The sequence below is a fragment of the Macrobrachium nipponense genome, chromosome 31 (assembly GCF_015104395.2).
Source record: "Macrobrachium nipponense isolate FS-2020 chromosome 31, ASM1510439v2, whole genome shotgun sequence".
NCBI lineage: Eukaryota > Metazoa > Arthropoda > Malacostraca > Decapoda > Palaemonidae > Macrobrachium > Macrobrachium nipponense.
The window spans coordinates 7,764,538-7,775,499 of record NC_061093.1 but is presented as its reverse complement, the minus strand read 5'-3'; the positions used below and the strand labels follow the sequence as shown (position 1 = coordinate 7,775,499).

The following is a 10,962-nucleotide window of genomic DNA, read 5'->3' as shown; positions in this document are numbered from 1 at the left end:
TCCGAGGTAGAGCGAATTAGATATTAAAGGACATTTGTTGCTCGATGTATATATATATATATATATATATATATATATATATATATATATATATATATATATGTATATATATATATATATATATATGTATATATATATATATATATATATATATATATATATATATATATGAATAACTTGATCACGAAATATATAAAACTTGATGCTATGTTTCAATAAAAGTTTTTGCCACGGAGGAAAAAATGAAAGGCGAGAGAGTCAAGAACTTTTGGTCTAGTATGACCCTTTACTTAGGCACAACAGTTGTGCATAAGTAAAGGGTCGTACTAGACCGAAAGTTCTTGGCTCTCTTGCCTTTCATTTTTCCTCCGTCGCAAAACCTTTATATATATATATATATATATATATATATATATATATATATATATATATATATATGAATTTTTATCAAATCACCGTGATTCATATAAATGCTTTAAACTACAAATGTCCTTTATTATCCAATTCGCTCTACTTCTGAATTAAAATATTTTCATATTTATTGACAGGAGGAGAAATTTTTGGTTGATAATAATTTCGTCCTCTTGTGGATTCGAACTAAAGCACAGAGGAGATATCAAGACTCAGGTGAAGTCTTTACCGACTCTTCTGTAACTGGGTGGCTCTAGAAGGTGATCATCTTCAAGTTCTAAAGAAGCCTTAAATACTCCATAGTCAGGTGCTTAGTACGTAGATGCCCAATGGGATTTCACGGAAATCCCTAAAACAATTCTGAGACGGCATGACAATCGAGCATTTAGTAATCCTATGTTACAAGTGAGGGAAAATATACTTAACGATATTGAAGTCACACTTAAACACCTGAAATGCTCCTGTCTTCTCATTGGCCCCCGTAAGTAGCTCGAAGACCCAAAGTACCTTTAAGGCATAATTTTACCTGACTCAGAATAGTACCTAATAGTACCTGGTTCGTTATATTTCATTTTTGGTACTCTTGTGGAACGCTGTAGGACATAACCCTTAAGCAAAATAGGTAAATAGGGGACAGATGTCTTTCTCATTCGAGGAAGAAGACTCAAAACCAATGAAAACAAGACCTCACTCAATTTAACATTTATTTGACAAGGGAATAAATAAATAGATTCGTTCGGTTAACATCCTAACATCGAAGAGAAGTGTTTTAATTGTATCCTCCTGAAGATCTTGAAGAACTGCCACGCCTGTCCTGCTCAGCAGCGAAGGCGATCTGGTCCAGGACGAACTGGGGGATTGGGTGGGGGAATTCGGGAGCCACTGGAAGCAGGTCAGACTGGGGCTGGAATCCGTTCTCGTTGGCGACGTATTTCACTTCGACTGGAACGCCCTCGGGTGATGTGTAACTGTAAAAGAAAATGGAATGAAATCGTTTTACTTATCTATTAAAAGAGCAAAGGTGTTGTAACTTATGTTAAGAGAAATTAGATAACGGATTGGGATATGTCAATGGAGACTGACGGCTATAGAAGAATTTTATCCATTTGTAGTCATTAGTTCTTGCTTACAACTTGCGATGCTAATGCGTATTAAATCTAATACATAAAATAGTATATTGATTTTCGTAACTGTTTCCTAAATCAGAAGGTCTTCAATACAAGGCAAGTAGATCAATAATGCTAAAATTCATGACTTACGAGAAGAATCCAGAGGACACAACGGTTCCCTTGGGTCCGTCGGGGGTTCCAGCATCGGCCAGTTCGATGCCGTTGGCGGTTTCGACGTTGACGCTGTACCTCCCGAAGTCATCGCGGTCGCGATCGTCCCTCAGGATGGGGATCTCCTCGCTCGAGTCTCCGCCGCCTCTTCCGTACTGGGGCGCGGCAAAGGCCACAACTGCCAAAGCGGCTGAGATGATGACCTGCAGAGTAGAAAATCAATGTGATTACGCATTCTTATATTTACTGGATTTTTAAATGAAGCATCATTGCTTATAATTCCGTGATGCTATCGGAAATTATAGATCATAATAAATGGATAAAATAAGTGAAGTTGATCCTCTTTATGTAATTCATCTATTCAAGTTCCTGTAGGAAGTAGTGCCATCAGTAATCCTTCTGTAGTGCACTGTATGCTTTATTGAAGGGCGTTTGCACTATCCCGACGACCCCAGCTGCATCTCATGTTTGACCTGAGAATTGACCTTCAGTCCTATTTTCTTTCTTTAGCCTTGCTGTCCAACTCTTATCCATAATTGTGGAGTTTTCCCTTAGTTTGGCTTCAGATCCTCGTACTTCATTCCTATTATTTTCTGGATCTCCTTGCCTTGCTGTCCAACCACTCCAACTGCCTCTTTTCTCTGCCTTAAGGGCTCAACGGCCAAAAGGGCCCCCAGTGTTCTAAATAAATATAAAATCTTATTATAGCTATAATGGTTAACGTTACCTTCCACGATCTATATTTGCAAGAATTTCTCAAATTTTTATTTACTTTATACTTTTCTGTAATAAACAACCAACTTAAAAATATAACATAACACTTCTGTGTTTTAGGTTTCAGTAAAGCCACACCATAAAAAAAATATACAGAAAATAAAATAACGAGTTTTGAAGGTTTGTACACTCGAATAGTTAAGACGCCTCGTCTTCTCGTCAATGTAGATCACATTCGAACGAGAGCGAGGACGCCATATATCACAAATCAGTATGCAAACTTAGGTAATAGTCTTCAAAAGTCTGGCTTTACAAATGCCCAGTTGTATGACTATCTCCACTGTTATATTCATAGCCTGACTAACTTCAAAAATGTTTCCACAGGCATCCTTGTCTCTACTTACGAACTTCATTGTTGGATGTTTGTGAAAATGATGATCTTTGCCAGTTCCATTTCATTTATATAGCAAGAGCCACTCCCATCCTAAGAGTTGCCGACTTAGAATATTTGGACATCTTATAGTCCCAACAGAGGTTGACCAATTGCTGAACCCTGGCCTGCATTGATGCAATCATTAGATGCCCTGGAAGGCGAGATCCATCGAATTTCATAATCTCTCTCTCTCTCTCTCTCTCTCTCTCTCTCTCTCTCTCTCTCTCTCTCTCTCTCCATATAAATTTGTCCCAATATCACGGATATCGAGTCTTAAGTTTTAAGAAAAAGTAAACCTAACTTCATCAAGAATTTGTGTTCTTGTTACAAAATCAGAAAATTCTTATCTTTTCAGTTTCGTGTGTGAACTTGAATTTTAGATCGGAAGAGATTATGTATGATTAGGTTAGGCATCAGTTTCAAAATCCACATTCACAATTCTCTTTTATTCCAATTACTCCATTTTCTTAGGATTTATGCCCAGAGGGATTTATAAAAGCCCCAATATTAAAACTTATCATAAAAAAAAAACTGCTTTTTTTGTAGGTAGTTTTTATTGAACTCGGCTGACAGATGTACAAAATGCACATTTCTAAAAACATGCAATGTTCTAAAAAAACATTTCTAAAACTGGTTTATTCTGTGTCAGCACTGCGGGAATTTATGAGGGCAGTTGTCGTTTTTTCCCGATGAGTTTCAAGGTCAAGATCTGTGACCGAGTTTTTATTCCGAGTGAATCTTAATCTTTTGTTTTAATTCCTTTAGTAGCCCCGCATCAGGTAATACAAGAGACACCTGTTACAGAAACCTCTATATATTTAAACGTCCAAACTCGTGCAACTTTCTTTTAGCAAATTCCTGTTCTTATTATTATCTCTGAGAACTATTTAGGACATATATAGTCACAGAATGATAACCCCATTTAATCAAAATAATGTTTTTAACAGGCAGAAAAGATTAACTTAGTTATACATTTTAACTAAAATCTGATACTCTAAATGTAAATAAAAAAATTTTAAGACAATAAAAATTAACTAGGGTAAGTAGTAGTTGCAATTCCAAATTAATATTTTCATAAATGAATTAAGATTTTTTTTTAAAGTACGAGTTTTTTTCGGTCATTTCTTGAAGGATGCGACGCTGTATAAAATACATTTTAAATAATCTCTAATCTGATGGTCCATTGAAACAATGTTTTCCCTAAAACAAAAGTCCCCACTGCCCAAGTGAGGGGAAGCAACCTGTCTGTAGCTGTAATAACAAAACTAGTATGCCCAATCCTTAGTCAGTGGGAGAATAAATAACAGATAGTACTTGTTTTAAATTAGATACTCAAATTATTCCGCCAATGCGGATGACGATGTCCAGGCGTTGTATTGCAATTCGTTAAAGATTGCAAATAATCTCTACTTTGACTGCAAAATTATACACATTTTGTAGTATTTAACAGATGTATATAAAGCACGATTTAATGCATCAATTTGTCAAGGAAAGATACGTAATTTGAAATCGTCCTGTATGTTAGCACATGAAGTTGCGTCCATTCTTCAGCAATATAGTTGGATTACAAAAATCTCTTGAATCCATTTTCATTTGTCAACAGAAGAATCGCATATTGCAATTGAGCTATTTGAAACTTTTCAAGAGAAGAACGATGATCATTAACGTATCTATACTGTAACACGCATTCCTGTGTTCGATCCTTTAAGTGCAAAATCGCAATATGTTATATTTAGAACAAAAATACGAAAACAAATTATCGTCCATCAAAAAAGTTAACGCAATATTCAACCACTCTGTTTGAAGCGTGAGTACTTTTTTTCGATCTTCCATGAGAAGAATCCTAGTTACAAACACGTGTCCCTATTTCCATATTTTTGGAAAGAAAAATAGATGGTGTGGGTCAAGTGCGCGAAAAGTAAGTCTCTCCTAAAAACAAGTTCTTGTCTTACAAGTTTTTTGCCAAATATTTCAAAAGGATTGGCGTCCTGCGGTAAAAAAAAAAAAAAAAAAAAAAAATCTTCTGCACTGATGGTCCTTTACCACGTTGCTTAATGAGATGAGTTCTCTCACCCTTTGGTATTCGAAGCTGCACGTCATGGCTAATATGATTGTAGGTCTAGAGTTCTTACCTGACGGGAAGACGACCGTAAGTGTTTTCATTATAGTACTGATTTCGAACCTTGATCTTGTACATATATTCTGCATATAGGGTGAAGACCACTTATAAATCTTGATTTTCTTTGTTATTATTAGTATTATTTACTTCTTATTTTATTATTATTGATTAGTTAAATTAATTATTTATTATTATTATTTTGATTCTTATTATTATTATTATTATTGAAGCAGGAAGCAGACTTCTCGGATACGTATTTTATTGAATACAATGGCAGAGTTAACAAAATTTATCTTATCAAGAATTTTCGCTATTTTTCTGATAATTCGTTTGTTATAATCAGCGAGACTGCTAGGAAATTTGCCTCTATTCATGGTGTTATTCTGGTATTTTGAATATCAAGGTCTTGTATTATCAATACTAAAATATATGAAAAAATATATATATATAATATATTATATATATATATAATAATATATATATATATATAATTTATATATATTATTCTGGTTGCATTTATATATATATATATATATATATATATATATATAAATACCAGAATAATATATATATATATATATATATATAATATATATATATATATATATATATATATTATATATATATATGTAATATATATATATATATATATATATATATATATATATATATGTATATATATATATATATATATATATATATATATATATATATATATATATATATATATATATCCGGTGACTACAACACGATGGTAAATAGTGATCTATTATTACTGTATTTACACAGTTGTTTCTTTAATGTCGACATGTTTCGGCAATTATTATTATTATTGATTATTATTATTATTATTATTATTATTATTATTATTATTATTATTATTATTATTATTATTATTATTACTATTATTATTATTATCATTATTATTATTATTATAGAAATAACTAAATCCTAAGCATTCACCGGGATAAAACTGTAAAGTTCATAGTAACCCCGTTTGATATTTTTTACATCGACAAGACATATATATTTTTCTTTACCAACTATTTCATATGAGGGGCAAATGACCAGCAGTATCATAAAAAATAGATCTAAGTATCATAAACGAAGTGACTACCTTTCTACATATACCAGAATACTTTTAAAAGAAATCAGGATGAACAAATTTAGATATATGAACACACAACCAATCAAGCTTTCCAAGGACTACAGAAATTCTATAAGCAATGTGTCATTAATAGTAAATATCCAAGAGGCTTTTCTTTCTTTCATAATTCCACAGGTAAACCCCCTTTAATTGTCCATAAATTCAATTGTGACTTGTTTTTCAAATATTCGCTTAAGGACACGGCTTCTTCCTCTTATGGCACTGGGGTCACCAGGTCATTATAATCTCATTTGTCTTATCAATTAGACTCTTGTAATTTTTCGCTTTACATCGCAAATCCGAAAGACAGAGTTTTTATTAATTTCACCAACTCTTGAATAAGTTAGATTAATTTCATACCCTTTATAAATAAGGACTTAGATGCACTGTTAAATAGCGTTTGGTTTATTTAAAAAATAGTAAAACACATATGATAGAAATCCACTTTTTACCAGTTATTTACTAATAACCAATATCTGCTCTACAATTTAAATTATATTTTCGAAAAAACATTATAATAATGACTAGATATTAACATTATATCAGTCCCTTAACTTCATAAGAATGTTATACTTTGGAGACTCACCTTGTATATTATGGTAACTATATTTTATGCTTGACGTAGTGTGATAAGTGTACAGAAAATTTACAGGAGTGATGATAAGAATGAGGATTACGTCGTATAATAATGATGCAGGCTGATTATTACAGCCCATTGTGAACTGTACGTTGAGTGAACATAATCAATTGGTAATAGGAATTATTTTTTTTTATAATTTCAGGTATGGTCGTTTTAAAACATTATTTTACGTAAATATATCCGCAAATTCCATGGTATGAAATCATCGTAATTGAATATTTTTATATCGAGGGGGAGGAAAAACATCAGATCCAGGTGGAGACTTCGAGAAGCTACGAGATGTCTATCTTCCACCCCGGCAAATGTGGGGAGAACGAGCTGGGGAATTGCACGGAGGGGGCGATGTGGGGGCGGGGGGGATCGATGTTTGAATCCGTTTTTTTGTTAGCTAATTTCACGTGGATTGAAATTGCCTTCCGGTGATATATAAACGTTTTAATTTTAGATAGATAACCGCTTAACCTTTTAATGAAATAATTTAAGAGTGTAACCAGAGAATAATAGCCCCACTGCATATCTGGTAGACAATGAACTAAATATTAGATTTGAAAACACAAGAAAAAAAATCCATAGGCTAAAACGGTGTCTTTGGGTCCGTCGGGCAGTTCAATTCTGTTGATGATGGCGAAATCCGTGCAGCCTTTCCCCCCTCCCCCCAAATCACATCATTACTGTAATGGGGCCAGTAAATAATAATATACATAAGAAGAAATGAAAATCACTTGCGAACTATGAAGACATAAATGTGCTTATTGGTATATTTTTTACATGGCAAGAGACATGCCTTTTCGTACACTATTAGCTGCATTCTGTTCTAAGTATATACTGTGAAATCTGTTGACTACTAAGAACATCCTCCAGTAGTAATGTACAGACTGAAGGCCTGGTATCCCGAATGGCGAGCTGAGCTGGACGCAAGTAATCACAGAGTATCTCAAATTTCATTTGATCATAATCTGCTAAGAATAGAATGGCACATAACCTACTACCTCATCACACAATTTCTTTTGTAGATATATGACAGAAAATTATACGTCATCATTCATGACCTAAAATATTAATTCTTTTTTGCTATGACCTTATAATACGTTTGGACTGCAAATGTTCTCTCTCTTGAAGGATTGTATACTATCTTTTTCTTTACATAGATCTGTCGAAATATGATCTCAATAGTCAACATATGTCACAGCATGTACTGAGAATATAAGCGTTTTGAACGTATAGAAATTAAATCGATATTCAAATTTCGATTATTTTTACTGCTAGTAATATACCGATGATATTTTATATGTGTTTTTTAAATCAAATTTTGTGTATAAGTATTAAGAAAAAATCAAGTGCCAAGAAAGTATAAGCAGCTGATCGTAATTGGTTAAGATGAAAAAACAATTTCGGTTTTACATATCATTCAGGAGGACGAAATTCTGATAAGATAGATTGGAGTTCCCATTTACCTAAGCTGATTAATTATTTCTCTTCGTCAGTAATTACTTACCAAACTTTGTATAGTAAAAGATTAAAGCAACAAATGGTTGTGCCGTCTTTGAAAATTATGCTTTACCTGTGCCAGTATCTTTATTATCAATAAATTCTCAAAAGCTATTTTTCTCATTGTATGTATGAACACTTTTTCACGGAAAAAAAATTAATTTGATAATCTAATACTCTCGTGGATACGAACTATGGCAGAGGAAAAATCAAGACTTCAGTGACGTCGTTACCGACTCTTCTATAACTGGGTGGCTTAGAAGGTGATCATCTTCAAGTTCCGAGGAAGCTTTAAACAGTCCATAATTCGCTGCTTTTTAAGTAGATGCCCAATGGGATTTCACGGAAATCCCTAAAACATTTCTGAGACGGCAGGACAATCGAGCCTTTAGTAATCCTATGTTACAAGTGAGGGAAAATATGCTGAACGATATTGAAGTCACATTAAACGCAATACTTCACCTGAAATGCTCCTGTCTTCTCATCCCCACACGTAAGTAGCTCGTAGACCCTAACGCCCCAAAGTACTTATAAGTAATATTTTTACCTGGTAGTACCTGTTTCGTTATATTTCATTTCTGGTACTCATGTGGAAGGTTGTAGGACATAACATAACCCCTAAGCATTAAGGCAAACAGAGGACAGAAGACCCAAAACCAATGTAAACAAGACCTCACTCAATTAAACATTTATTTGACAATGGAATAAATAGATTCGTTCGGTTAACATCCTAACATCGAAGAGAAGTGTTTTAATTGTATCCTCCTGAAGATCTTGAAGAACTGCCACGCCTGTCCTGCTCAGCAGCGAAGGCGATCTGGTCCAGGACGAACTGGGGGATTGGGTGGGGGAATTCGGGAGCCACTGGAAGCAGGTCAGACTGGGGCTGGAATCCGTTCTCGTTGGCGACGTATTTCACTTCGACTGGAACACCCTCGGGTGATGTGTAGCTGTAAGAAAAAATGGAATGAAATTGTTTCAATTATTTATTCAAAGAGCAAAGGTGTTGCATCTTATGTTTTGAGAGTCATTAGAGACCGAGTTGGGATATGTAAGTTGAGAATTAGTTTTGCTAACAGCTTGTGATACTGATTTTCGTAACTGTTTCCTAAGTTAGAGAGTCTTCAATACAACGCAAGTGAATCAATAATGCTAAAATTCATGACTTACGAGAAGAATCCAGAGGACACAACGGTGCCCTTGGGTCCGTCGGGGGTTCCAGCATCGGCCAGTTCGATGCCGTTAGCGGTTTCGACGTTGACGCTGTACCTCCCGAAGTCATCGCGGTCGCGATCGTCCCTCAGGATGGGGATCTCCTCGCTCGAGTCTCCGCCGCCTCTTCCGTACTGGGGCGCGGCAAAGGCCACAACTGCCAAAGCGGCTGAGATGATGACCTACGGAGCAGAAAATCAATGTGATTATGCAATTCTTATATTTACTGGATTTTTTTTAATGAAGCAGCATTGCTTCATAATTTCGTGATGCTCTCGGAAACTACAGATCATAATAAAGGAATAAATAAGTGAAGTTGATCCTCTTTATGTAATTCATCTTATTCAAGCTCCTATAGGGGAGTAGTGCCATCAGTGCACTCTACGCTGAAGGGCGTTTGCATCATCCCTTCGGCATCAGATGTGTGTCATGTTTAACCTGAGAATTGACCTCCAGTCCCATTTCCTTTCTTTAGTTTTGCTGTTCAACTCTTTATCCATAACTGTGGAGTTTTCCCACAGTTTGGCTTCAGATCCTCGTACTTCATCTCTCTTATTTTCTGGATCTCTTTGGCTTACTGTCCAACCCCTCCAACAGCATCTTTTCTCTACCTTAGGGGCTCAACGGCCAAAAGTGCACCAGTGTTATAAATTAAATATAATCTTATTATAGCTATAATGGATGGGATTACCTTTCGCGATCTATTTTTGCAAGAATTTCTCAACAAATGTTTATTTACTTTATTATTTCACAGCAAAAAACAACCAACTTAAGAAGATTACGTAATACTGCTGTGTTTCAGTGTTCAGTAAAGCCAGCACCATAAAAAAAAAAAAAACTTAACAAATAACGAGTAGATCACATCCGAACGAGAGCGAGGACGACATATATCACGAATCTGTATGCAAACTTCGGGCAATAGTCTTCAGAGGTCTGGCTTTACAAGTTCAATGCCCAGTTACCTGACTGTCTCCACTGTTATATTCATAACCTGACTAACTTCAAAAATGTTTCCACAAGCGTCCTTTTCTCTACTTACGAACTTCATTGTTGGATGTTGGGGGGGAAATGTGATGATCTTTTGCCAGTTCCATTCATTTATATAGCAAGAGCCACTCCCATCCTAAGGTTGCCGACTTAGAATATATGGACAGCTTATAGTCCTAACCGAAGGTTAACCAATTTCTGAACTCTGGCCTGCTTTGATGCAATCATTAGATGCCCTGGAAAGCAGAATCCGGCCCTCTCTCTCTCTCTCTCTCTCTCTCTCTCTCTCTCTCTCTCTCTCTCTCTCTCTCTCTCTCTCTCTCTCTCTCTCTTCATATAAAGTTTTCCTAATTTCACGGATATCGAGTCTTAAGTTTTAAGAAAAAGTTAAACTAACTTCAGCAGGAATTTGTGTTCTTACAAAACCAGAAAATTCTTATAATTTAAGTTCCCGTGTGAACTTGAATTTTAGATCTGAATAAAATATATATGGTTAGGATAGTCATCAGTTTCAAAATCCACATTCACAAT

General features: G+C 34.8%; 2 protein-coding genes across 2 annotated transcripts; both read right to left on the bottom strand.

Moving 5' to 3' along the window:
* Nucleotides 1-1,098: 1,098 nt before the first annotated feature.
* LOC135206451 (cuticle protein AMP1A-like) lies at nucleotides 1,099-2,839 on the bottom strand. Its single transcript, XM_064237829.1, has 3 exons — nucleotides 2,810-2,839; nucleotides 1,671-1,894; nucleotides 1,099-1,379 (listed from the first exon to the last, which is right to left on the bottom strand). Exons 1-3 carry the CDS (start codon nucleotides 2,816-2,818, stop codon nucleotides 1,181-1,183), a joined length of 432 nt encoding a protein of 143 aa, XP_064093899.1. The 5' UTR covers nucleotides 2,819-2,839; the 3' UTR covers nucleotides 1,099-1,180.
* A 6,066-nt stretch (nucleotides 2,840-8,905) lies between these two features.
* Nucleotides 8,906-10,576, bottom strand: LOC135206622 (cuticle protein AMP1A-like). The gene is made up of 3 exons (XM_064237962.1): nucleotides 10,484-10,576; nucleotides 9,403-9,626; nucleotides 8,906-9,182 (listed from the first exon to the last, which is right to left on the bottom strand). Exons 1-3 carry the CDS (start codon nucleotides 10,490-10,492, stop codon nucleotides 8,984-8,986), a joined length of 432 nt encoding a protein of 143 aa, XP_064094032.1. The 5' UTR covers nucleotides 10,493-10,576; the 3' UTR covers nucleotides 8,906-8,983.
* Nucleotides 10,577-10,962: the final 386 nt, after the last annotated feature.